Source organism: Callorhinchus milii, unplaced genomic scaffold, assembly GCF_018977255.1.
Source record: "Callorhinchus milii isolate IMCB2004 unplaced genomic scaffold, IMCB_Cmil_1.0 Scaffold30, whole genome shotgun sequence".
Taxonomy (NCBI): Eukaryota; Metazoa; Chordata; class Chondrichthyes; order Chimaeriformes; family Callorhinchidae; genus Callorhinchus; species Callorhinchus milii.
Window position 1 is genome coordinate 4,005,418 of NW_024704771.1, and position 27,566 is coordinate 4,032,983.

Below are 27,566 nucleotides of genomic sequence, written 5' to 3' on the forward strand. Positions count from 1 at the left end.
CGGGATTAGTGACCGGAATGACCTGATAATAATAATAATAATAATAATAATCCTTGCATTTGATATAGCGCTTTTCACGTCGGGAGGACGTCCCAAAGCGCTTCACAGAACACACTGTAAAGTGAATTGACTGTATATTTGTGGGCGAACGCGGCAGCCAATTGCGCACAGCAATGTCCCACAAACAGTCGTGGATTGAAAATGACCAATTTATTATTGTTTTTGGTTTTGGAGGGATTATTATTAGGCTCTGTGTGGAGTAAGGAAACTTGCCCAAGGTTTCGCCCTCTGCCTTATTCATTAGAAATGCAAAATGTACTTCAACTCATTTGAAGAATGAAAGAGGTCAAAGTCAAACAGAAATCATGAAGTGTTAATAGAAAGGACTGTAAGAGTCAAACCCTCCAGCAAAAATATCAGAACTAGTAAACCAGCTCCTTCTTTTTCTTCACTTTATAATAATAATCCTTGCAATTGATATAGCGCCTTATCATGCAGTTTCTTCATTCCTGATGGCGATTTGACCCTTTACTCTGTTACAGTGCTTTCCTTATATGTGAGTCTGACAGTAAATGTTTGCGGGCTATTCAACTAAAGGTGTTGGGGGAAGAGAATTACAGCTGAACCTGATCGTGTCCACTGATCAGGGTGAACGGTGTAGAAGTCTCCTTTCTGATTGTCAAAAGTGATCATTCCTGTCACAGCTGTGTGCAAATTTGCTGCCACATTTGCCTGCAAAATACACAGCCACTACACTTCAACAACAGTCCTGCGCAGTGCTTTGAGACTGCACTCCTCCTGATGTGAGAGGCGCCGTTTCAAATTTAAGGATTGTTATTAATCAATCAGTTTCTACCGTGGACTTTATCACCAGTCGGGAGTGAAACTGGAGGAAAGATCTCTGGGATTGACGTTGTATCAGACGCTTTATTTTGAGCCAAGTTTACACTTTGGGTACAATCCAGACACAAACCAACAGAAAACTGATGTCAACAGGAAACCCTGCGCCCAGGCAACAACTTTCATTTATATAACGTCCGTCACACCACACATCATCTTTGGAGACTGGAAGCTCTTCACCTCCTTCTGAAATCCCCACCAACACCCCCCCACCCACTCCCACCCCGTATTCCCAGAAACCAGAGACAGCGAACCACATGGAAACTGAGGTAAAATGTGTTATAACCGGCAGATTCTCAGCGGCTCTGAGTTTTTCCCACCTTCAATGAAACAGGGACTGAAATAAGGATAAAGTTTCTCAGTGAAAGTGTGGGTGAAAGTGTGGAGATGAGACATGGTGTCAGCGTTGTAAAATGACACCTGTCCCTCCTCGTAGTCCAGGTACACTCCGATCTTCCTGAGTTTCGTGTTCGGGGTTAGGAGGGTACGAGGTGAAGTGGCAGCCTTGTATTCATCCCCGTTTCTCAACCATATAATCCAGTATCCAGCCTCCGGCAACGCCATCTCATTCCCTTTCCTGTTGATGGACTCTCTGACCACTCCCACATCCCACCCAGTCTTGTTGCCCACCTGCACCTCCCAGTAATGTCTCCCCGATGTGAAGCCCTCAGATGTCAGGACGCAGACACAGCAATCAAACCTCTTGGGGCTGTCTGGGAGCTTCTGTCTGTTCCCTCCATCTCTCACTGTGTTCTGGTCCTGGTTCAGGATGAGCCGTGGATGGGCTGTGTTGGGATCCAGAGTCAGTGAGGCCGGAACTAGGAAAGATCAAAAAAAACACTATAATCTTAACAACAGATATATCAGCTTTTAGTGTGCTGAGGAAGTCTCAAAGTGCTTCACATGATTTAATATATAATGTAGTAGAGTCCTGCAGCTCAGTAGTTAGAGCAGTCGCCTCGCAAGCAAGAGGACCTGGGTTTGATTCCCGGACAGGGCGAAACATTGGGCAGGTTTCCTTCCTCCACATGCCTCTGTTCACTTAGCTGTAAGTAGGAACCCGGTTGTTCGTGGATTGGAGGATCGCTTTTCCAGGGATAATAATCCCTTAAATAATAAATTTAAATTAAAAAAATCACAATTTAGTCACTCAATCCATGACTGTTTGTGGGACACAAACTGCAATTGGCTGTCACGTTTCTCCCACAAAAGAGACAGTCAATTCACTGTACAGTACAGATAAAATGGGCTCTGTGCAATCGGCTGCCACTTTTCGACCATACAGCAGAGGCGTGGAGTAAGGAAATCTGCCGAATGTTTGGCTCTGCCCGGGAATTGAACCCAGGTCCTCTCGCTTGTGAGGCAAGTGCTCTGACCACTACACTAGGTATGGTAAATACATGCACAATTCTGGCTGTGTAAATATACAATGAAAGTTACCTGGGCTGATATTGTCCAGCACCTCTTTCCAGGCTGCGTACTGTAGAGGCCCTTTGAATACCCCCACAGGCAGATCCCCCTCAGATAATGACAGGTGAAAATCATCCTCACTGACCCTGAAATAAGAGACGTTCACATTATAAAGTGAAACTGCACATTGTGTTTGGTTTGTGTAGTAAATTCGGGGGATATTTTGTAAAGAACCATTTCATACCTTCTCTTCCGAGCCGCTTCCTCCTAATGAAATAAAACACAGACAGATCTGAGCTCACACTGAGACACCACATTTTAAACTCGCGACAGTAGGGCATATAATCCTACGGTGATAGATAAATAATCGTTGCATTTGATATAGCGATTTAACACGTCTTCGAGACGTCTCAAAGCGCTTCACAGAATATACTGTAAAGTGAATTGACTATATTTTGTGGGAGAAACGCGACAGCCAATTGCACACAGTAATCGTGGATTGTAACCCATTACCCACCAAGGACACATCCCAAAAACGGAGAGACACGCACTCACACTCAGTAACTCCAATAACTTGACATTTATATTGATATATTTCTATTAATATAATGTAAAAAAAATCATTCAAGATTAAATGAAACACAACTACAATCCAAAACAATTGTAAGTGTTAATATCAACAGAAACGTAAGCAAATATAAATATAAATAACTGTGACAAGAGCTTTAATCCCAGGATAACCACAGCTGAAGTGTTCCTGGATGTTGGCTTTGCAGAGTCGCTATCAGATTATACCAAATAATCATTAAAATCACAGGGCTGTTTAACAGTCAGACTTTTTCTGCTCTAGTTTGTGTGTAACTTTTACGGAACTAAATTATCATTTCATCTCTTTACCTGCAGAAAGGTGAGCGCATCTTTTTCCGTCTGTTTCTGTAACTCTGAGAGCTTTTGCTGAACAGAAGCTATTTTTCCCCGAATCTCTCGCAGATTTTTCTCCATTCGGTGTATTATCTCCTCCTCTCGCTGTCTGAGCTCTCGGATCACACACTGCTCTCTGTCAGTGAGGCTCTGGTGCATTTTGGCAAACTCAGCCGTGATGTGGTTCTCCAGACTGTCCGCCTGTTCCTGTAAAATGAATTGTCAGACATCACACTGCGCACAGTAAAGAGAGACACACGACTGAGAGCCCAGACATCAGCCCCGACACAACTTACCTTCACTTGTGACATCTTTAGTTTCTGTTTCCTTTCAGTTTCCACAGCAGTGGCCTTCCTCTGTGTGAGAGAGTCTAAAGAGGATTTCGCTTTATCCTGGAATGAAACGCAAACACAACTCAAGTTACATTACACAATGTTGGGAGGATACCTCAAACCAAGAATTCAAATCTCCTCTCGCGCTCTGAGCTCTCAAAATTCCAATCAAAGATCAATGGATTCCTGTAGAGTATTGGTGAGAGCACTTGCCTCGCAAGAGAGTGGACCCGGGCTCAATTCCTGGGTGGTGCGAAACCTTAGGTTAGTTTCCTTACTCCACACACCTCTGTACACCTAACAGTTTGTATGTACCCGGTGGTTTGTCGATGGCGGATCATTTTCCGGGGCGAATAAACTCTCCAAATTGAAAACAAACAATAATGATAATTTGGTCACTCAATCCACGACTGTTTGTGGGACGCTGCTGTCCGCAATCGGCTGCCACGTTTCGCCCGCAAAATATGCAGTCAATTCATTCTGCATTATATTCTGTGAAGCACTTTGAGACGTTTCGAAGACGTGATAAGGTGGAATATCAAATGAAAGGAGTATTATTATATTTATGTTTACCTTCACACAGCTATCGAAGGTACCCGACCTGGGGGTTGGGGGCAAAGATAACCAAAAGCGCAGACAAAGAATAAAGCCTTGAAGGGTTTGATAATTGGGGGGGAGTCAAGAGCAACAACAAGGGCAGAATGGCTGAAAAATCTTATCAGAAATGGTGCAGAAAAATCTTGTCTTATACAAACGGGAATTACATAATGTTTCTTTTCTTTACCTTATAGATCTGAACAGCCTCCTTTATGGGTTTGAAGCTGTGGTTTTTGTGTTCTTGCGCGTCTCTGCAAACCAGACACATCAGTTTCTTGTCTGTCTCACAGAACAGCTTCAGTTCCTCCTGATGCTCCTCACAGCGCGGTCTTCTTTCCGTCTCCACCGGGGCTGTGCTCAGCCGTCGAGCTGCGTCTGCCAGTTTCCGCAGGTTCCAGTTCTCGCTCATTCTACTGTTGGCAGAGACCGTTCTGCACTCAGGACAGGCTTTCCTCTTATTTTTCCAACTCAGCAAGGTGCAGGAGCGGCAGAAGTTATGGCCACAATCCAGGGTGACCGGCTTGGTAAAGAGATCCAGACAGACCGAGCACATTAAGTCCTCGCTCTGACTCTGGGGTCTGGAAGCCATGGTCACCTCACGGCCCCTCTCGTCGCACCTCTCAGTCTCAGGGTTTCCGTGCTGTGTGTGTGTGTGTGTGTGTGTCCTGCCCCCGGACACCGCTCCTTCACTGCTAATCACCTCTCGATCACTTCCACCTTTGGAACGGCCACGGTGAAGATCGTGTGGGAAGCAACGCGGAGATTGAGGAAACAGAGCAAAGTTTATTCGAAACACAGCCCCAAAGTGCTGAGGAGGATTCTTGGAGATAAGAAACACGGAAAATAACAACAATAATCCAAGCAGCGCTATTCGGAAAGAGAAGGGCGTTCCTCTCTCCCGATATCTGGGCCAGTAATCGAACAACCACAACTGTTGTGTGGGATATTGCAGCGTACAAATCGGCTCTCTTGTTCTCCCACAAAATACACAGTCACTACACTACACTACACCGTGAAATCCTGTGTCATCCATCCAACATGAAAGGTACTATTTCGGGTTAGGGTTCGGGTTATTTAAACTGTAAGCGTTGTTATTATAATAGGGTTTTTGTACAGATGGGGTGGGACATTTGACATTAATATTTGAAGGCACGGCGGCTGAAAATGTGGTGCTCCCTCCAGCACTGGGCAGGAGCGCCAGCCCGGACCGTGAGCCCGACCTGACACCTGGGTGCGGGGCTCCACCGTTGAGATCAGGTCTCTCTTGGTTTGTGTCCGGATTGCACCCGGTGTGTAAACTTTGCTCACAGTAAAGGTATTTCCTCCCGTTTCACTTCGCCTGGTGATAAAAGTCCACGGTACGAACCGATGAGCAGAGAGAGAGGAGACGCCCGCAACTGGTACGGCGGAGCTGGGTTTGATCCGGATCAAGTCATTCCAGTCACTGAACCGGGGATGTGGGTATCAGGAAGGTGTCGATTTCTCAACTCAGTTCCTGGTGTAACCCTGAGAGGGGAGACGCGTCCGAGCTGGAAAAGTTTCTTCAGGCAAAGTTAAGTGGTGTGTGTGTGTGTGTGTCCCTGTCCTCCCTCTCCCCGGGGAGAGAGAGAGAGGAGGCTCCAGGAGTGACAAACACGGTCCGAGAGGTCTCGGGAGCTGGAACCATTGGTTCAGAGGAATTCTCCCGGACGCCATACCACCCACCCCATCTCCCCCCAACCCCACACCCACCTGATTATCAGCGGGGCGGGGCGGGGCGGGGGGGGGGGGGCGAGGTGAAGTGGGATAAGCGAACTCTTCAGCTTTGAGCTTACACCTCGGGGGAGCGTTGTCCAGGAGCACACGGAATGCTACCCTTTCCTGAACTGTTGTCTGGGTCCCGAACGTTGGGGGGGGGTCCCTGTATCTGTCACCTGTGCTCTCGCCCCCAGCCAGAAGGGTTGTGGGTTCAAACCCCACGTCAGGAACTTGGAGCTCACAGTCCAGGCCTCTCCGAGCGCCTCAATTGTCAGTGCTGCCATAGGTTGGGTGAGATGTTAAACCGCGCTCCCGTCTGCGGATCGCTTTCCCGGAGAGGGGGGGGGGGGGGTAATAATTGCTTCAAAAAAAAAAAAAAAATCGGTCACTCAATCCACGGCTGTGCGTGGGTCGCCGCTGCGCACACTTGGCTTCCGCGTTTCGCCCACAAAATATAGTCAGTTCGCTCTACAGTATATTCTGCGAAGCACTTTGAGACATCTCAAAGACGTGATATTATTAGTATTATTATCCCACATAAAATTGGCCATTCACTTCGGAGTTAGAATCATACGGCACAGCAGGAGGCCATTCGGCCCATCGTGTCCGTGCCAGCTCCTTTAAAGAGCTTTCCAAATTAGTCCCACTCCCCCCCCGCACCCCGCGCTCTCCCAATAGCCCTGCAAACTTGTCCTCCCCAAATTTGTTTTGTTTGATTCTGTGGAGATTGGCTGCCACATTCACTAAAAATCCAGTCACTACATGTACGCAGCAACGTGCAGAGCTTTGGGATGTTACAAATCCCTGATTTTCCAGCCTCGTGGGATGTCCTCCTGTCATGAAAGGTGCTATGCAACTGTACTGTGTTGTTGTTACAGGCACTGTTCCTCATTCTTGTGCTTCCCATTTCTCAGTCCAGGATTATTGATGGCTCTTACAACGTGAATTGAAATGAACAGAGAATTGTTAATTCTATTTGAAAGCGTGGAGTCCTGTAGCTCAGTGGTTAGAGCACTCGCTTTGCAAGCGAGGGACCTGAGTTCAATTCCAGGCAGAGGGACAAACCTTGGGCAAGTTTCCTTACTCCACACACCTAATAATAATCCCTCCAAAACCCAAAACAATAATTAAATTGGTCATTTTCAATCTATGACTGTTTGTGGGACATTGCTGTGCGCCATTGGCTGCCGCGTTTGCCCACAAATATACAGTCAATTCACTTTACAGTGTGTTCTGTGAAGCGCTTTGGGACGTCCTCCCGACGTGAAAAGCGCTATATCAAATGCGAGGATTATTATTATTATTAAAGCCTGGATCATTGTACTGAGCTTTCAAATAAGCTCCTGGAATCACAGTCACAGCGAACTGATTTCACAAGAATTAACAGGACTTTGACAGACAAGTGGCCCGAATCCACCTCCACACTGAAACTGAAAGCAGTTTTGAATGAGGAAACTCTGAGGGTGAAATGGCTTCTCAACACCAGACTGACAGTCTGACCGAGGAGTTAATTTGTCCGGTTTGTCTGGATCTCTTTACTGATCCCGTTATCCTGGATTGTAGCCACAGCTTCTGCCGCTCCTGTATCACACGGTGCTGGGAAAAGCCGGGGCCGAGCTCCTGTCCTGTGTGTCAGGAGACTTTCCTGGAAAGGAACCTCAGGGTCAGTCGGGCCCTGGGGAATCTGTCAGAGAAAGCTCGGGAATTGAAGCTGACCCCGAACGTGACGGGAATTAAACGTCGCTGTGAGAAACACCAGAAACAACTGAGGCTGTTCTGTGAAACTGACAAGAAGTTGATCTGTTCCATCTGTAGAGATGCACAGGAACACAGAGATCACAGCTTCCTGCCCATTGACGAAGCTGCTGAAATCTACAAGGTAACAATAACCCCGACACGGGATTCATTCTCTTCCACTTTATATAAACACATTTCCTCTGTGTGTTTGTGTTTAATTCCAGGATAAAGTGAACTCCTCCTTAGCTTCTCTCACACAGAGGAAGGCCGCGGCTCTGGAAGCTGAAGGGAAACAGAAAGAAAAGATTTCACAAGTGAAGGTAAGTTGTGTCGGGGCTGATGTCTGGGCTCTCAGTCGTGTGTCTCTCTTTACTGTGCGCAGTGTGATGTCTGACGCTTCATTTTGCAGAAACAGGCGGACAATCTGCAGAACCACATCACGGCTCAGTTTGCCAAAATGCACCAGAGCCTCACTGACAGAGAGCAGCGTGTGATCCGAGAGCTCAGAGAGCGAGAGGAGGAGATTTTACACCGAATGGAGAAAAATCTGCGAGAGATTCAGGACAAATTAGCTTCTGTTCAGCAAAAGCTCTCAGAGTTACAGAAACAGATGGAAAAAGACGCGCTCACCTTTCTGCAGGTAAAGAGGTGAAATGATAATTTAGTTCAGTAAAAGTTACACACAGTCTGGAGCAGAAAGTCAAAACCTGACTGTGAAAGAGCCCAGTGATTTTATTATCTGGTAAACTCCGGTGTGTGTCTGTAACCAGGTCCCACTTTGCGTTCTGTCTGTAAACCCACACGAACACCACTTTACAGTTGCTACGTGAACTTTCTGCATTTTGGAGACAACATTGGGTGATAACATTCCTGTAATAATTACAGTAAACCGAGCTGTAGAATTCTCTAGTTTACAGTGTTGGGTCTCAGTGTGAGCTCAGATCTGTGTTTTGTTTCAATAGGAAGAAGAAGAAGCTCGGAATGGAAGGTATGAAATGTCTTTACCGAATATTCTTCTTTACCCCAGAATTTAACACACAAACCAAACACAATGTGTAGTTTCACTTTATAATGTGCACGTCTCTTATTCCAGGATCAGTGATGAGGCTCTTACACTGTCACTATCTGAGGGGGATCTGCCTGTGGGGATGTTTGAATGGCTTATACAGTACACAGTCTGGAGAGACACGAGACACAGCATCAGCCCAGGTACATGCTCCCATTCTCAGACTGAAGGTGTGTGAATATCTGACATTCACCTGGAACCTCCTGCTTACTCCTTACCGCTCTGCTCACAAATATCAAATGGCATTCTGTCTATCTGTGAGCAGGTCTCCCTCCTCGTCCTCCTTGACCTCTCTGCTGCCTTCAATACCGTTGACCACTTCATCCTCCTCCACCGCCTCTCCTCTCACCTCAACCTTCATGGTTCTGTCCTTCAATGGTTCAGATAATACCTCTCACACTGCCCTCCACTTAAATCTCCACGAACGGTTTCTCCTCGAGCCCCGGCACCGTTTCATGTGGCGTTCCTCCTCTGGTGTCCATGCTCCCCTCCTCTTGAATATTTATAAGCTCTCTTTTGGTGACTTTTGGTGACTTCATCTACAGGAATGGGTTCAACTGCCACATGTATGCAGAGGACACCCAACTCTTACCTCTTTGCCTCCACCATTGACTCCAGGACCACTGCTGTCCTGACAGAATGTCTGTCAGACATCAAGTCCTGGATGAGAACTAACTTTCAGTTGAATGTCAAGAAGATCGAGGCTCACTTGATTGGCTCCTGACAGTGCCACCACACCTCAGTTGCTGACAGTAAACCATCCAAGAAGGCCCCCTCCACCTTACTAAGCCAGTCCGGAACCTTGGTACCTTGTTCGACCGTCAACTATTCTTTCTACCCCACATCCAAGCCATGAACTGCTCTGCCTTTCCCCACCTCCACAAGATCGCCCGGCTCTGTCACTGGCTCACACCACAGGACATTGAAACCCTCGTACATGCCTTCATAACATCCAGGCTCGACTATGCAAACTCATTGCTTGTGGGCCTCCCCAACTCCAACTCCTCCCTCCATAGGCTGCAGATCATCCAGAACTCTAATCCAGCCTGTGTCCTCTTCCTCACCAGGCTCTGTGACCCTATCACCCCCATCCTCGCCCGACTCCACTGGTTTTCCATCACACAGAGGATACAGTTCAAGACCCTGGCCCTCACCGTCAAGGTCCTCACCTTCAAAGCCCTCCATGGCAATGCTCCCCCCTACCTCTGCGACCTCCTAACACACCAATCAACCTGCCCGCTCCCTCCGCTCAGTGGGCTCTGGCTGGCTTCACGTCCCCTACTTCGCCCACGCGGGTGGGCCTTCCGTCACTGTGCCCCCATCCTCTGGAACTCCATCCTGCAGTCCCTCCGCCTCACCCTCTCCCTTGCCTCCTTCAAGACCCATCTCAAGACCTTCCCCTTCGACCATGCCAGCACCCTCCTTCCCCCCCCCCCCCCACGGCTCTCCACCCTCCCCGATCCCCAGCTCAGGTCCAAAACATTGATTGTCCAGTGCCTTGGGACATCCTCCCGACGTGAAAGTCGCCATCCAAAGGCGAATACAGGACTCGTTATTCATATAGTACCGGGTGACCGACAGCAGATGGCACTAACATCAACAACAATTCCAGTCATTATCACCAGCGCCTTCTGGTGGCGGCGGTGCACGATCAGTGCTGTTTATCCGGTATATCCTGTTTATCCTCAGGGCTCTGTCCTCGGTCCCCTCAGGCTGCCGAAACCCTCACCCACACATTCATCGCCTCAAGGCTCGATTTGTGGAGTCCTGTAGCTCAGTGGTTAGAGCACTCGCTTTGCAAGTGAGAGACCTGAGTTCAATCCCAGGCAGAGGGCCAAACCTTGGGCAAGTTTCCTTACTCCACACAGAGCCTAATAATAATCCCTCCAAAAGCAAAAACAGTAATAAATTGGTCATTTTCAATCCACGACTGTTTGTGGGACATTGCTGTGCGCAATTGGCTGCCGCGTTCGCCCACAAATATACAATTCACTTTACAGTGTGTTCTGTGAAGCGCTTTGGGACGTCCTCCCGACGTGAAAAGCGCTATATCAAATGCAAGGATTATTATTATTATTATTATCTATGGCTTTGCCCCCTCCTACCTCTCTGACCTGCTGACTCCCTGCCAACCTGCCCACTCCTTACATTCATCGGGCTCCGGCCTGCTCCATGACTCCCACCCGACCCGCCCTACGATCGGTGGTGATGTAGGTGGCCCTACCATCAGCCGCTCTGCCCCCACACTCTGCCCCCACACTCCATTCCGCGGTCCCTTCGCCTCGCTTCCTTCCTTGCCTCCTTCAAGACCCTTCTCTTCGACCGTGCCTTTGGTCTCCCTCCCACCTCTCTGCCTTCCCTCACCTCTACAACCCCCCTCCCCCCATGCTTGGACCCCGACACCTGACTGTTCAGCGCTTTGGGACGTCCTCCCGACGTGAAAGGTACTCTATAAATGTAATTTTGTTGTATTGAGCAACTAACCCTCTGATGTGGATCTTTCACCAGCTCACACACAGCCCCTAGTGCCCCTCGCTCCTGCAGCCCACCCCCCCGCTCCAAACCCCCCCCACTCACGTTGTATTATTCTTCTCTCTCAGCTCCGGCCGCTCTGACTCTGGATCCTGACACAGCCCATCCCTCGCTCATCGTGTCTGAGGACCTGACCAGCGTGAGAGATGGAGACGAATGGCAGCCGGTCCCTGACACCCCGAAGAGGTTTAGTAAATCTCTCATCGTCCTGGGATCTGAGGGCTTCACATCAGGGAGACATTACTGGGAGGTGCAGGTGGGCAACAAGACTGCGTGGACTGTGGGAGTGACCAGAGAGTCTGTCAACAGGAAACAACCAATCAAGTGGTCAACAGAGGGTGGGGTCTGGGGGGTGGGGCTGGTGGGTGGGGGCTATTGTGCTATGACCTCCCCTCCCACCCGCCTGCCCCTGACAGTGGGACCCGGGAAAATCGGGGTGTACCTGGACTATGAGGGGGGACAGGTGTCATTTTACAACGCTGACAACATGTCTCATCTCCACACTTCCACCCAAACTTTCACTGAGAAACTTTATCCTTACCTGTGTCCCTGTGTTAATGACGACGGGAAAAACTCGGAGCCGCTGAGAATGTGCCAGTTATAACACATTGACAGTGATGTGGTTTTACCTCGCTTTCCGTGTGATTCACTGACTGTTGTTTAAGGGAATACAGTGGGGTGGGGGGGGATGAGGTGGGGGGGGTGAATTTCGGGAGAAGATCGCAAGCTCTGCCATGATTATGAGTCCAGAAGAGTATGAGAAAGCAGAAAGTGAACTGACTGTATGTTTTGCGGGTGAAACACGGCAGCCAATTGCATATACAGCATCCCACACAGTTGTGGATAAAGTGATCAAATTTTTTTTGGAAGGAATTATTACCCCCTCGGAACAGCCACCTGCCAATCTGTAGCTCGTGTCTCAGTGAAATACCTCGGGGACCAGCTCTCTGATCTATAGACTCTGAGCGTCAAGTTACTGTCAGTTTGTGTCTGGATCGTACCCAGTGTGTAAACTTTGCTCACAATAAAGTGTCTGATACAACTTCAATCCAGGAGATCTTTCCTCCGGTCCCCCACACCCGGACCCACACGAGCTGGGCTTACTCCGCCTTTGATCCAGATTAAAGTCGGCTCAAAACACAAAATACTGCAGATGCTGGAAATCTGGAATAATAATAATAATAATAATAATAATAATCCTTGCATTTGATAGAGCGCTTTTCACGTCGGGAGGACGTCCCAAAGCGCTTCACAGAACAAGAACAAGAACAGAAGTCGCTGGGAACACTCAGCGGGTCAGGCAGCATCTGCGGAGAAAGGAAAGTGAGTCAACATTTCGGGTCCGCGACCCTTCGTCAAAACTGGGGGCATGTTGGGAGGGAGAGGCCCTTAAGGGCTAACTAACAGAGAGGGGGGAGGCAGAGCAAGGAAGACAAAGGAGAAAATGGGGTAGAAGGCAGGAGATGATGGGTTAAAGAAGTGCTGATAATGCAGAATGGAGGGGGAAACTGCCATAAAATAGGCAGAGCAGAGAGAGAAAAGGTGTGCAGATAAGTGAGGTGCTGCTCCTCGAGCTCGCGCTGTGGCTCATTGGAACAGCGCAGGAAGGAGACCGTGGATGGAGAGGTCAGAGCGCGAGTGGGAGGGAGAGTGGCAAGAACCCGGAAGCTCAGGGCTGTGCTCACGGACAGAAGGGAGGTGATCGGCAAATACGTCGCCCAATCCGCGTTTGGTCTCCCCAGTGTAGAGGAGATCACATCATGAGCAGCGAATGCTGTAAACTACATTGGTGGGAGTACATGTAAATCACTGTCTCATTTGAACTCTTGGTTCGGGCCCCTGGACAATAGTAATGGGGGGAGGAGGTGAAAGGCACGAGGTATTGCGTGGGAAGGTGCCGGGGGAGGAGGATAACTGTTGGTGGTGATGGAGGAATGAACCAGGGAGTCACGGAGGGAATGGTGCCTTCGGAATGAGAGGGAAGGGGAGGGAAAGATATGCTTAGTGGTTGGATTAAGCTAGAGGTGCCGGAAATGGCGATGAATTATTGTTGGGATGTTGAGGCCGGTGGGATGGAAAGTGAGGACCAGGGAGGCCCTATCGCGGTTCTGGGAAGATGGGGAAGGAGTGAGGGCAGAGTTGCGGGAAATAGGGCGGACATGATCAAGAGCCCTGCCTACCACATGGATGGGAATCCTCGGTTGAGGAAAGAGGAAGACATTTCGGCTGCTCTGGTGTGAAAGGTGGGATCGTCAGAGCAGATGCGGAGGAGGCGGAGGACCTGGAAGAAAGGGAATGGAGTCCTTACAGGTGGCGGGGTGGGAGGAGGTGTAATCCAGGTAACTGAGGGAGTTGGTGGGCTTGTAAAAGGTATTGGTTGATAATCTATGCCACAAGATGGAAATGCTGAAGTCAAGGAAGGGAAAAACTGGGGATGGACCATGTGAAGGTTATGGATGGTTGGAAGGTGGAAGCGAAATTGGTGAATTTTTCCAGGTCACTGCGAGAGCAGGAAGTAGCCCCAACACAGTCGTCGATGTATAAACGTCAGCAGTAACCTCCCCAATGCACACTTGGCTCATTCCCTCCTTGGGCCCTTCTCGAATCTCAAAGCTTATTTACTTGTGTGCCTCTCACCCACCCCCACCCCCTCCCCTCCCACCCAAACCTGCTGGGCTGGACAATCCTCATCCCCTCTCTCCGCCCCATTATCTGCAGCTAAACCTTTAGCGCCGTCTTGTGAACTATCTCTCCCTAATACCCTCAGGCTCCCTCATCCCCTATCTGTTCCTCAGCGACCCGCTCATTCCCTTTACTTGACAGGCACCGACCGGGCTCCTTCACGTCCCCGTACTGTTCAAGATCATGTGGCACTGTTCGAAAAGAGAAAGGAGTTTCTCTCCTATTGCCTTAGCCAAGACCCAAATAGAATTGCTCATTCATTTCATTACTGTTTGTGGGGCGTGAGGCGTTTCACCTACAAAATATAGTACCACTCACTACACCTTATAGTGTATCCTGTGAAGCGCCTTGAGACGTCTCAACGATGTGATAAGGCACTATATATATATCAAATGTAAAGGTTATTATTATGTTATTCTGCGCAATTGTGCTCCAAGTTCACTCTCAAAACAGTCACTACAATTCACAGTAAATCCTGTGAAGTTTTTTTTGGGATGTCCTCCTGACGTGAAACTAAATGCAAAGATTATTGTTATTAGCAACTATTTTTCTCCAAGTATCTCACGCTCTTTCGCTCTAACTTGCTTCCTTCCTCTCAACCTATAGCTTACAATAGGTTTAAACACCTCAACCTCCCTGGGCTCTCCCTCAGACTCACCAAACCAGTGCGCAACCTCGGCATCCGGTTCGACCAACTGTCCTTCTTCCCCCACAACCGGTCCCTGACCAGGACTGTGCTCTTCCACCTCCGCCACATTGCCCATCTCCGACCATACCTTACCCCAAATGCACCCAATGCCCTCGTGCATGCACTTGTCATCTGCTTGGAGCACTCCTCACTGGTCTCCCCAGCTCCACCATTCACAAGATCCGGCTCATTCAAAACTCTGCCGTCCGCATACTGACCCAGAACAAACTCAGTGCCCAAATCTCACCCGTACTGGCCCAGGCTCCGCTGGCTGCCCATCACCGAACGGATCGACTTCAAGAGCCTCACACTTGTGTTCAAATCCATTCACTCCCTGGCACCTCCCTACATCTCCGACCTCCTCACTCCCCACTCCCACCGCCTGGCGCCTCCGCTCGACTGGCACCGGCCTCCTGCTCATCCCTCGCATCCTCTCGTCCCACCATCGGAGGTTGAGCTTTCAGCCACTACATCCCAGAACTCTGGGACACTTTTCCTCAATCCCTCTGCCTTGCCCCCTCTTTCACGTCCCGCCTGAAAACATTCCTTTTGACCTGTACCCTGCGTGCAAGTTGTTGTTGTTGTTGTTGTACATATCTCTTACCACAAGCCCAAAACTGCAGACAGTAAAAACATGAACGCTTACCTTTCTGACCAGCAGAAATAATAATAATCATTATCCTTGTATTGTATATGACACCCTATCAAGTCTTTCGAGACATCTCAAAGCACTGCACAGAATATGCTGCAATAATAATAATCCTTGCACTTGATAGAGCGCTTTTCGCGTCTTCTCGACGTCTCAAAGCGCTTCACAGAATATACCGTAAAGTGAGTTGACTGTATATTTGTGGGTGTAAAGTGAATTGACTGTGTATTTTGTGAAACCAGACTATGTGCTAAGTTGCAAGGCTGTTAGAATTGTTTCCCAGGCTCAGAGAATTCAGTCACTTGGCACACACACTCAATGGTACAGTATTTTGCAGTTCCTCTGTCCAACGTCTGCCTCAGAGAGACCTAATGCACATAAGTGGGACTTGCGGATATTTGGCTAGATGGAATTTCTTCCGCATGGATAAAGCTTATCATTACAAATACACGTTAGGAGCACCGCAGACTCCGATCGCATTGTGTACCTCAGATGACAGAGGTTCATCTGCTTTTTTCCTTTCTCTCGATATATCCGGCTCTGACAAAGCCCTCGAGTACATCACAGAGAGTCTGTAATGTCACCTTTTTAACGAAAGTAAAATACACTGTTCAACTTTTCCTATTGTGGGTTGCTGCCTCTCAAATTCAGAGGAAGTGTGTGTGTGTGGGTGTGGGTGTTGGGGGAGGGGTTAGTGGGCGATGGTGGGGGTGAAATGTACCAAGAAGATAAAATATTCTCTCTTCAGCCTGTGCCGAATATTCTCCAGATTTAGATGAGCAGGGTGTGGTCTCCACCAGAGATTTTGCCCTCCAAATACACAGAAAAGATTTCATCGGAAAGCTAAGGCAGGTTGAATCAGGAAGTGCTCAGAAATGTCTTCAAGAGGCCAGAAGCAGAAGTGGACGGAGGAGTTAAACTGTCCCATCTGTTTGGAGATCTTTACCGAGCCAGTTACCCTGAAGTGTGGCCACAACTTCTGCCGCTTCTGTATCACGCATAGCTGGAGCGAGCAGCTGAAAGGAACCTGTCCAGAATGTCGAGAGGTGAATTCAGGAAATCAGCTGAAACCAAATCGAACGCTAGTAAATCTGTCAAATGAAGCTCGGGAACTGAAATCACCGCAGAACAAAGAGATGCGTGACTGTGATAAACATTCGGAAGAACTGAAGCTGTTCTGTGAAACTGATAAGAAATTGATCTGCATCATGTGTCTTATTGATGCCGATGGACAGAGCCACAAATCCCACGACTTAATGCTGATAGAGAAAGCGGCTGAGATCTACAAGGTAACAAGGAGCGGACTTTATAATGTGACTACTTCTCTCTTGTTGTTGCAGTGAGGCGTTTTAAAAAAAGATTTTGTTTTCTTTTGTTTCATCGATATTCTGGTTGCAGGACAAACTAAAATCGTCCTTTGATCCGGTTATCAAAAGAAACGAGGCTGTTCTGCTCACTGAATCGGAGCAAAAAGAGAAGATTTCAGCGCTGAAAGTAAGTTGTGACAATTATCAGTTGCGTTTCCCTTATTTACCGGGTGATGTCTGGGCTCTGTCGTGTTCCTCTTTCTGTAAGTGCCCGTGGTGATGTCTGATACCTTGTTCTGCAGGAGCAGGTGAGCAGGCTGGCGAAGCATGTTACGGCTGAGTTTGGTAAGATGCACCAGAGCCTCTATGACAGAGAGCAGCGTGTAATCCGAGAGCTCAGACAGCGAGAGCAGGAGATTTTGCAACGAATGGAGAAAAATCTGGGAGAGATTCGGGGCAGTTTAGTTTCCCTTCAACAAAAATTCTCAGAGTTAAAGAAACAGATGGAAAAGGACGCATTCACCTTTCTGCGGGTAAAGAAGTTAACATTGCTCTAAGTTTCTGCAAGCAGACGCTTTAGTTCAGTAAACTACTCACAGTCTGCAGCAGAAAATCAAAGTCTGACTGTTAAATAGCTCAGTAAATACATTAACTAGTATAACCAGACCTTTGTAAGAAGATCTCACTTTATGTTCTGCCTATAACTCAGAACAGCACTTTGTAGTTGCTCTGTATCTGAACCTTCTGGCTTTGGAGACAACTGGCTTTCTGGCTTTGAAAAAGCTTTCTGGCATTGAGTGACTAATATTCTTGTAATAGTTAAACTGTGCGCTGTAGAATTCTATTCTCGGTATCTAAGTTTGCAAGTTTGTGTCTCAGTCTGAGCTCAGATCTGTCTGTGTTTTATTTCAATTAGGATGAAAATACTCGGAAGAGAAGGTATGAAATGTTCATGACCAAATATCCCCAGAAATTTAATACACAAACCAAACGCAATGGGTAGTTTGACTTCATAATGTGAACGTCTCTTATTTCAGGGTCAGTGAGGAGTATGTTAAGCTGTCATTATCTGAGGGTGATCTGCCTGTGGGGATATACACAGGACCTGTACAGTACGCAGCCTGGAGAGACATGAGACACATCATTAGCCCAGGTAAATATCTCCCATTCTCAGACTGAAGGTGTATGAAGAGTCTTAGGATACTAACAGATTAACAGTAACGATCCTCGCATTTAATATTGTGCGTTATCACATCTTCACGGCGTCTGAAAGCTCTTCACCGCATATACCGGAAACTGAATTGACTGTAGACTTTGTGAAAGAGATATGACAGAGATATGACTGCCAATCATGGCAGTCGATTGTGCGCAGCCCTGTCCCACAAACAGTCATTGATTAAGTGACCTGATTCTTCCATTTATTTAAAATAAAATCTGACTCGATTATTATCTGCACCAAAAACTATCCGCCAATTGCCTTACGACCAGAATGCGAGCTACTGGTAAACAGAGGCAAGCAGAGGCGTGTATTGTAAGGAAACCTGCCTGAGGTTACACCTGCCCAGGAATCGAAACTGGAACCTCGCTTTGCGAGGCGAGTGCTCTAACCACGACTCTACAGGACTGCAGTGTTGTTAATGAACAGCTCAGCGCTCTTTACACTCGCAGTACCGGGTTATGGCAGTTGTCGCTGTGTGAACGTTTTCACCAACAGCGAGACGCCAGTCACACTGTCCCCAGCGCCCGCCTTCGCTCCTGCAGACCCCCCCCCACCGCTCCGTGACCCCCTCACTCCACTTTGTGTTATTTTTCTCTCTCTCTCTCTCTCTCTCTCTCTCAGCTCCGGCCGCTCTGACTCTGGATCCTGACACAGCCCATCCCGAGCTCATCCTGTCTGAGGACCGGACCAGTGTGAGACTCGGAGGCAAACTGCAGCAGCTCCTCGACACCCCGAAGAGGTTTAGTTACCATCCAGTTGTCCTGGGGTCTGAGGGCTTCACATCAGGGAGACATTACTGGGAGGTGCAGGTGGGCAACAAGACTGCGTGGAGTGTGGGAGTGACCAGAGAGTCTGTCAACAGGAAACAATCAATCACTTGGTCACCAGAGGGTGGGGTCTGGGGGGTGTGGCTGATGGACGGGGACTATGTGGCTCTGACCTCCCCTCCCACCCCCCTGCCCCTGACAGTGGGACCCGGGAAAATCGGGGTTTACCTGGACTATGAGGGGGGACAGGTGTCATTTTACAACGCTGACAACATGTCTCATCTCCACACTTCCACCCAAACTTTCACTGAGAAACTTTATCCTTACCTGTGTCCCTGTGTTAATGACGACGGGAAAAACTCGGAGCCGCTGAGAATGTGCCAGTTATAACACATTGACAGTGATGTGGTTTTACCTCGCTTTCCGTGTGATTCACTGACTGTTGTTTAAGGGGATACAGGGGGGTGGGGGCGGATGAGGGTGGGGGGGGTGAATTTCGGGAGAAGATCGCAAGCTCTGCCATGATTGTGAGTCCAGAAGAGTATGAGAAAGCAGAAAGTGAACTGACTGTATGTTTTGCGGGTGAAACACGGCAGCCAATTGCATATACAGCATCCCACACAGTTGTGGATAAAGTGATCAAATTTTTTTTGGAAGGAATTATTACCCCCTCGGAACAGCCACCTGCCAATCTGTAGCTCGTGTCTCAGTGAAATACCTCGGGGACCAGCTCTCTGATCTATAGACTCTGAGCTTCAAGTTACTGTCAGTTTGTGTCTGGATCGTACCCAGTGTGTAAACTTTGCTCACAATAAAGTGTCTGATACAACTTCAATCCAGGAGATCTTTCCTCCGGTCCCCCACACCCGGACCCACACGAGCTGGGCTTACTCCGCCTTTGATCCAGATTAAAGTCGGCTCAAAACACAAAATACTGCAGATGCTGGAAATCTGGAACAATAATAATAATAATAATAATAATCCTTGCATTTGATAGAGCGCTTTTCACGTCGGGAGGACGTCCCAAAGCGCTTCACAGAACAAGAACAAGAACAGAAGTCGCTGGGAACACTCAGCGGGTCAGGCAGCATCTGCGGAGAAAGGAAAGTGAGTCAACATTTCGGGTCCGCGACCCTTCCGTCAAAACTGGGGGCATGTTGGGAGGGAGGTGATCGGCAAATACGTCGCCCAATCCGCGTTTGGTCTCCCCAGTGTAGAGGAGATCACATCATGAGCAGCGAATGCTGTAAACTACATTGGTGGGAGTACATGTAAATCACTGTCTCATTTGAACTCTTGGTTCGGGCCCCTGGACAATAGTAATGGGGGGAGGAGGTGAAAGGCACGAGGTATTGCGTGGGAAGGTGCCGGGGGAGGAGGATAACTGTTGGTGGTGATGGAGGAATGAACCAGGGAGTCACGGAGGGAATGGTGCCTTCGGAATGAGAGGGAAGGGGAGGGAAAGATATGCTTAGTGGTTGGATTAAGATAGAGGTGCCGGAAATGGCGAAGAATTATTGTTGGGATGTTGAGGCCGGTGGGATGGAAAGTGAGGACCAGGGAGGCCCTATCGCGGTTCTGGGAAGATGGGGAAGGAGTGAGGGCAGAGTTGCGGGAAATAGGGCGGACATGATCAAGGGCCCTGCCCACCACAGTGGATGGGAATCCTCGGTTGAGGAAAGAGGAAGACATTTCGGCTGCTCTGGTGTGAAAGGTGGGATCGTCAGAGCAGATGCGGAGGAGGCGGAGGACCTGGAAGAAAGGGAATGGAGTCCTTACAGGTGGCGGGGTGGGAGGAGGTGTAATCCAGGTAACTGAGGGAGTTGGTGGGCTTGTAAAAGGTATTGGTTGATAATCTATGCCACAAGATGGAAATGCTGAAGTCAAGGAAGGGAAAAACTGGGGATGGACCATGTGAAGGTTATGGATGGTTGGAAGGTGGAAGCGAAATTGGTGAATTTTTCCAGGTCACTGCGAGAGCAGGAAGTAGCCCCAACACAGTCGTCGATGTATAAACGTCAGCAGTAACCTCCCCAATGCACACTTGGCTCATTCCCTCCTTGGGCCCTTCTCGAACCTCAAAGCTTATTTACTTGTGTGCCTCTCACCCACCCCACCCCTCCCCTCCCACCCAAACCTGCTGGGCTGGACAATCCTCATCCCTCTCTCCGCCCCATTATCTGCAGCTAAACCTTCAGCGCCGTCTTGTGAACTATCTCTCCCTAATACCCTCAGGCTCCCTCATCCCCTATCTGTTCCTCAGCGACCCGCTCATTCCCTTTACTTGACAGGCACCGACCGGGCTCCTTCACGTCCCCGTACTGTTCAAGATCATGTGGCACTGTTCGAAAAGAGAAAGGAGTTTCTCTCCTATTGCCTTAGCCAAGACCCAAATAGAATTTCTCATTCATTTCATTACTGTTTGTGGGGCGTGAGGCGTTTCACCTACAAAATATAGTACCACTCACTACACCTTATAGTGTATCCTGTGAAGCGCCTTGAGACGTCTCAACGATGTGATAAGGCACTATATATATATTATATCAAATGTAAAGGTTATTATTATGTTATTCCGCGCAATTGTGCTCCAAGTTCATCCTCAAAACAGTCACTACAATTCACAGTAAATTCTGTGAAGTTTTTTTTGGGATGTCCTCCTGACGTGAAACTAAATGCAAAGGTTATTGTTATTAGCAACTATTTTTCTCCAAGTATCTCACGCTCTTTCGCTCTAACTTGCTTCCTTCCTCTCAACCTATAGCTTACAATAGGTTTAAACACCTCAACCTCCCTGGGCTCTCCCTCAGACTCACCAAACCAGTGCGCAACCTCGGCATCCGGTTCGACCAACTGTCCTTCTTCCCCCACAACCGGTCCCTGACCAGGACTGTGCTCTTCCACCTCCGCCACATTGCCCATCTCCGACCATACCTTACCCCAAATGCACCCAATGCCCTCGTGCATGCACTTGTCATCTGCTTGGAGCACTCCTCACTGGTCTCCCCAGCTCCACCATTCACAAGATCCGGCTCATTCAAAACTCTGCCGTCCGCATACTGACCCAGAACAAACTCAGTGCCCAAATCTCACCCGTACTGGCCCAGGCTCCGCTGGCTCCCCATCACCGAACGGATCGACTTCAAGAGCCTCACACTTGTGTTCAAATCCATTCACTCCCTGGCACCTCCCTACATCTCCGACCTCCTCACTCCCCACTCCCACCGCCTGGCGCCTCCGCTCGACTGGCACCGGCCTCCTGCTCATCCCTCGCATCCTCTCGTCCCACCATCGGAGGTTGAGCTTTCAGCCACTACATCCCAGAACTCTGGGACACTTTTCCTCAATCCCTCTGCCTTGCCCCCTCTTTCACGTCCCGCCTGAAAACATTCCTTTTGACCTGTACCCTGCGTGCAAGTTGTTGTTGTTGTTGTTGTACATATCTCTTACCACAAACCCAAAACTGCAGACAGTAAAAACATGAACGCTTACCTTTCTGACCAGCAGAAATAATAATAATCATTATCCTTGTATTGTATATGACACCCTATCAAGTCTTTCGAGACATCTCAAAGCACTGCACAGAATATGCTGCAATAATAATCATAATCCTTGCACTTGATAGAGCGCTTTTCGCGTCTTCTCGACGTCTCAAAGCGCTTCACAGAATATACCGTAAAGTGAGTTGACTGTATATTTGTGGGTGTAAAGTGAATTGACTGTGTATTTTGTGAAACCAGACTATGTGCTAAGTTGCAAGGCTGTTAGAATTGTTTCCCAGGCTCAGAGAATTCAGTCACTTGGCACACACACTCAATGGTACAGTATTTTGCCGTTCCTCTGTCCAACGTCTGCCTCAGAGAGACCTAATGCACATAAGTGGGACTTGCGGATATTTGGCTAGATGGAGTTTCTTCCGCATGGATAAAGCTTATCATTACAAATACACGTTAGGAGCACCGCAGACTCCGATCGCATTGTGTACCTCAGATGACAGAGGTTCATCTGCTTTTTTCCTTTCTCTCGATATATCCGGCTCTGACAAAGCCCTCGAGTACATCACAGAGAGTCTGTAATGTCACCTTTTTAACGAAAGTAAAATACACTGTTCAACTTTTCCTATTGTGGGTTGCTGCCTCTCAAATTCAGAGGAAGTGTGTGTGTGTGGGTGTGGGTGTTGGGGGAGGGGTTAGTGGGCGATGGTGGGGGTGAAATGTACCAAGAAGATAAAATATTCTCTCTTCAGCCTGTGCCGAATATTCTCCAGATTTAGATGAGCAGGGTGTGGTCTCCACCAGAGATTTTGCCCTCCAAATACACAGAAAAGATTTCATCGGAAAGCTAAGGCAGGTTGAATCAGGAAGTGCTCAGAAATGTCTTCAAGAGGCCAGAAGCAGAAGTGGACGGAGGAGTTAAACTGTCCCATCTGTTTGGAGATCTTTACCGAGCCAGTTACCCTGAAGTGTGGCCACAACTTCTGCCGCTTCTGTATCACGCATAGCTGGAGCGAGCAGCTGAAAGGAACCTGTCCAGAATGTCGAGAGGTGAATTCAGGAAATCAGCTGAAACCAAATCGAACGCTAGTAAATCTGTCAAATGAAGCTCGGGAACTGAAATCACCGCAGAACAAAGAGATGCGTGACTGTGATAAACATTCGGAAGAACTGAAGCTGTTCTGTGAAACTGATAAGAAATTGATCTGCATCATGTGTCTTATTGATGCCGATGGACAGAGCCACAAATCCCACGACTTAATGCTGATAGAGAAAGCGGCTGAGATCTACAAGGTAACAAGGAGCGGACTTTATAATGTGACTACTTCTCTCTTGTTGTTGCAGTGAGGCGTTTTAAAAAAAGATTTTGTTTTCTTTTGTTTCATCGATATTCTGGTTGCAGGACAAACTAAAATCGTCCTTTGATCCGGTTATCAAAAGAAACGAGGCTGTTCTGCTCACTGAATCGGAGCAAAAAGAGAAGATTTCAGCGCTGAAAGTAAGTTGTGACAATTATCAGTTGCGTTTCCCTTATTTACCGGGTGATGTCTGGGCTCTGTCGTGTTCCTCTTTCTGTAAGTGCCCGTGGTGATGTCTGATACCTTGTTCTGCAGGAGCAGGTGAGCAGGCTGGCGAAGCATGTTACGGCTGAGTTTGGTAAGATGCACCAGAGCCTCTATGACAGAGAGCAGCGTGTAATCCGAGAGCTCAGACAGCGAGAGCAGGAGATTTTGCAACGAATGGAGAAAAATCTGGGAGAGATTCGGGGCAGTTTAGTTTCCCTTCAACAAAAATTCTCAGAGTTAAAGAAACAGATGGAAAAGGACGCATTCACCTTTCTGCGGGTAAAGAAGTTAACATTGCTCTAAGTTTCTGCAAGCAGACGCTTTAGTTCAGTAAACTACTCACAGTCTGGAGCAGAAAATCAAAGTCTGACTGTTAAATAGCTCAGTAAATACATTAACTAGTATAACCAGACCTTTGTAAGAAGATCTCACTTTATGTTCTGCCTATAACTCAGAACAGCACTTTGTAGTTGCTCTGTATCTGAACCTTCTGGCTTTGGAGACAACTGGCTTTCTGGCTTTGAAAAAGCTTTCTGGCATTGAGTGACTAATATTCTTGTAATAGTTAAACTGTGCGCTGTAGAATTCTATTCTCGGTATCTAAGTTTGCAAGTTTGTGTCTCAGTCTGAGCTCAGATCTGTCTGTGTTTTATTTCAATTAGGATGAAAATACTCGGAAGAGAAGGTATGAAATGTTCATGACCAAATATCCCCAGAAATTTAATACACAAACCAAACGCAATGGGTAGTTTGACTTCATAATGTGAACGTCTCTTATTTCAGGGTCAGTGAGGAGTATGTTAAGCTGTCATTATCTGAGGGTGATCTGCCTGTGGGGATATACACAGGACCTGTACAGTACGCAGCCTGGAGAGACATGAGACACATCATTAGCCCAGGTAAATATCTCCCATTCTCAGACTGAAGGTGTATGAAGAGTCTTAGGATACTAACAGATTAACAGTAACGATCCTCGCATTTAATATTGTGCGTTATCACATCTTCACGGCGTCTGAAAGCTCTTCACCGCATATACCGGAAACTGAATTGACTGTAGACTTTGTGAAAGAGATATGACAGAGATATGACTGCCAATCATGGCAGTCGATTGTGCGCAGCCCTGGCCCACAAACAGTCATTGATTAAGTGACCTGATTCTTCCATTTATTTAAAATAAAATCTGACTCGATTATTATCTGCACCAAAAACTATCCGCCAATTGCCTTACGACCAGAATGCGAGCTACTGGTAAACAGAGGCAAGCAGAGGCGTGTATTGTAAGGAAACCTGCCTGAGGTTACACCCTGCCCAGGAATCGAAACTGGAACCTCGCTTTGCGAGGCGAGTGCTCTAACCACGACTCTACAGGACTGCAGTGTTGTTAATGAACAGCTCAGCGCTCTTTACACTCGCAGTACCGGGTTATGGCAGTTGTCGCTGTGTGAACGTTTTCACCAACAGCGAGACGCCAGTCACACTGTCCCAGCGCCCGCCTTCGCTCCTGCAGACCCCCCCCCCACCGCTCCGTGACCCCCTCACTCCACTTTGTGTTATTTTTCTTTCTCTCTCTCTCTCTCTCTCACAGTTCCGGCCGCTCTGACTCTGGATCCTGACACAGCCCATCCCGAGCTCATCCTGTCTGAGGACCGGACCAGTGTGAGACTCGGAGGCAAACTGCAGCAGCTCCTCGACACCCCGAAGAGGTTTAGTTACCATCCAGTTGTCCTGGGGTCTGAGGGCTTCACATCAGGGAGACATTACTGGGAGGTGCAGGTGGGCAACAAGACTGAGTGGAGCGTGGGAGTGGTGAGGGAGTCTGTCAACAGGAAAGAATCAATTACATTGGCACCAGAGGGCGGAATCTGGGGTGTGTGGCTGCATAATGGGGCCTATTGGGCTCTGACCTCCCCTCCCACCCGCCTGCCCCTGACAGTGAGACCCGGGAAGGTCGGGGTGTACCTGGACTATGAGGGGGGACAGGTGTCATTTTACAACGCTGACAACATATCCCATCTCCACACTTTCACCCACACTTTCGCTGAGACAGTTTATCCTCTCTTCTACACCGGTTTGAATAACAACAAAAAGAACTCGGAGCCACTGAGAATCTGCCGGTCATTAACACATTAACAGTGGCGTGGCTGTACCTCAGATTCTGTGCGATTCACTGCCTGTCGTTTACAGGAATTCGGGATGGGTGCAGGTGGAGTGGGCGCTTTCCTATCTTTCAGACAATCTGAAATCCCTCACTCAATCCGTCCTTTGACCATGCCTTCAGCTCCCCTCTCGACTCTCTTCCTCCTCCTCGCTCCCTCCCTTCCCTCCCCTCACCCTGACCATTTCCCCCCTCCTCTCTCCTCCTCTCCCTTCCTCCCCTCACCCTGACCATTTCCCCCCTGCTCGGGTCATGACCCAACTGTGCAGCGCCTTGGGACGTCCTCCTGACGTGAAAGGCGCTCTATAAGTGGAATCTTGTTGTTGTTGTTGTCCTCATTTCCACTCTAACCCGTGTGCGCGTCCCAGTGGTATCTCCACGGGACCGGCTCTCTAATCTGTAGCTGTTTGTTTGTCTCTGTTTAAACATTTTCCCCTTCAGGACAGAACCCCCTCCTGCAGCACCAGAGGGTGAATGGGCCGTGGCCAGACCGGGCAGGTCTCTGGCTGCAGGTCTCTGGCTGTTGAGATCAGTTGGTGTCTGGATTGTATCCAACGTGTGAAAGGGTTGGAATAAAGTGGACCTAAATGGGCCAGAGTGTGCATTGGAGAAACCTTTGGGAGTTTAACCAGCGGTTATAATCCATAGGGATCTGACAGTAAAAAAGACGAGTGTGATTTGGGTTTTGAATCTGAATAAAAGAAGTGTTTGATTTGTTGAGAACGTTCTCTGACTGTATTCCATGAAGCCAGTGGGCACCCGACTGACAGGATAACCACAGAATGAAATGGTAATAACAATACTTCCATTTGACATTATCACATCATTAAGTTCATTAAGTAGTGACTGAAAGGATAGAGAGGGATTAAAGGGATCCGGGGATGAGGCGGGCGGACGGAGTGGGGTTGAGAAGATCAGCCGCGGTCGTATCGAATGGCGGGGGGTCAGGCTCGAGGGGCCGAATGGCCTACTCCTGGTTATAATAATAATAATAATAATAATAATCCTTGCATTTGACGTAGCGCTGTTCACGTCGCAGGACACACACCGTGAAGCGAACTGACCGCATATATCTGCGGGCGCGCGCGGCGGCGGCGGCGGCCGATGGCGCACAGCGACCGTCTGTCAACCCACAGACGCTCGTGGGTTGAAAATGGCCAATTTATTATTGTTTGGGGGTTTTTTTTTGGAGAGGGATCGTTTATTAGGGCTATGTGTGTGTGTGTGTGTGTGTGGAGGAAGGAAGGAAGGAAACGCGCCCGAGCTTCGGCCCTGACCCGCCGGGGATCGAACCCGGGTCTCTCGCTCGCCAGGCGAGCGCTCTTGACCATTGGGCTGACCGACCCCACCACACCAGTGCAGCCACGGCGATGGCGCCTGTAACATGGGAGGGCGCTGGGCGGCGAAGCGCCAAGTGCGCAGACTCGGACCGCCAGCCCGCGCGACCCGCCCACTTGCCCTTATATGGCGAGAGACCGCGTGCGAATAGGCCCCGCCCTCCCTCCCTCCCTCCCTACCGCCGCCGCGTCCCTATTGGCCACCCGACGCGGCGGGGGGGCGGGGCGTATGCAAAGTAAGGGGGTGGGGCAACCACGTGAGCGAGGGGAAGCCCCGCGCGAGGGTGCGGCGACCGTTAAGCGGCTCCCGATTGTGAGGCCCCGAGGAGCGCGCGCATAGCCCCCCGGCTCGCGAGCGGGAGGGCGCCTGCGCGGCGGCGGCGGCGTCGTCCGAGGCTCGTCTCGTCTCGGGTGAGACCGCGCGCGTGCTGAGCAGCCTCGCGGGCGGCCCGACCGGGGGTGGGGGGTGGCGAG

At 48.9% G+C, this 27,566-nt stretch overlaps 4 protein-coding genes across 4 annotated transcripts in view; 3 read left to right on the top strand and 1 right to left on the bottom strand.

The window, feature by feature from the left end:
• Positions 1 to 907: 907 nt before the first annotated feature.
• Positions 908 to 27,566, bottom strand: part of LOC103173508 — a 56,141-nt gene continuing 29,482 nt past the window's right edge. Inside the window, exons 11-14 of the mRNA XM_042344794.1 lie at positions 3,208 to 3,438; positions 2,555 to 2,577; positions 2,341 to 2,456; positions 908 to 1,718 (exon numbers count right to left, since the gene is read on the bottom strand). Of these exons, the coding sequence (XP_042200728.1) occupies positions 1,180 to 1,718; positions 2,341 to 2,456; positions 2,555 to 2,577; positions 3,208 to 3,438 (909 nt within the window). The 3' untranslated portion in view covers positions 908 to 1,179. The remainder of the gene's footprint in view (positions 1,719 to 2,340; positions 2,457 to 2,554; positions 2,578 to 3,207; positions 3,439 to 27,566) is intronic.
• Positions 7,215 to 12,280, top strand: LOC103173028 (nuclear factor 7, ovary-like). Its single transcript, XM_042344879.1, has 6 exons — positions 7,215 to 7,776; positions 7,859 to 7,954; positions 8,044 to 8,274; positions 8,597 to 8,622; positions 8,728 to 8,843; positions 11,301 to 12,280. Exons 1-6 carry the CDS (start codon positions 7,366 to 7,368, stop codon positions 11,834 to 11,836), a joined length of 1,416 nt encoding a protein of 471 aa, XP_042200813.1. The 5' UTR covers positions 7,215 to 7,365; the 3' UTR covers positions 11,837 to 12,280.
• LOC103172920 (zinc-binding protein A33) lies at positions 15,703 to 17,819 on the top strand. Its single transcript, XM_007885613.2, has 5 exons — positions 15,703 to 16,540; positions 16,650 to 16,745; positions 16,861 to 17,091; positions 17,475 to 17,497; positions 17,596 to 17,819. Exons 1-5 carry the CDS (start codon positions 16,127 to 16,129, stop codon positions 17,735 to 17,737), a joined length of 906 nt encoding a protein of 301 aa, XP_007883804.2. The 5' UTR covers positions 15,703 to 16,126; the 3' UTR covers positions 17,738 to 17,819.
• On the top strand, positions 22,462 to 24,607 carry LOC121851213 (zinc-binding protein A33-like). Its single transcript, XM_042344890.1, has 5 exons — positions 22,462 to 23,328; positions 23,438 to 23,533; positions 23,649 to 23,879; positions 24,263 to 24,285; positions 24,384 to 24,607. Exons 1-5 carry the CDS (start codon positions 22,915 to 22,917, stop codon positions 24,523 to 24,525), a joined length of 906 nt encoding a protein of 301 aa, XP_042200824.1. The 5' UTR covers positions 22,462 to 22,914; the 3' UTR covers positions 24,526 to 24,607.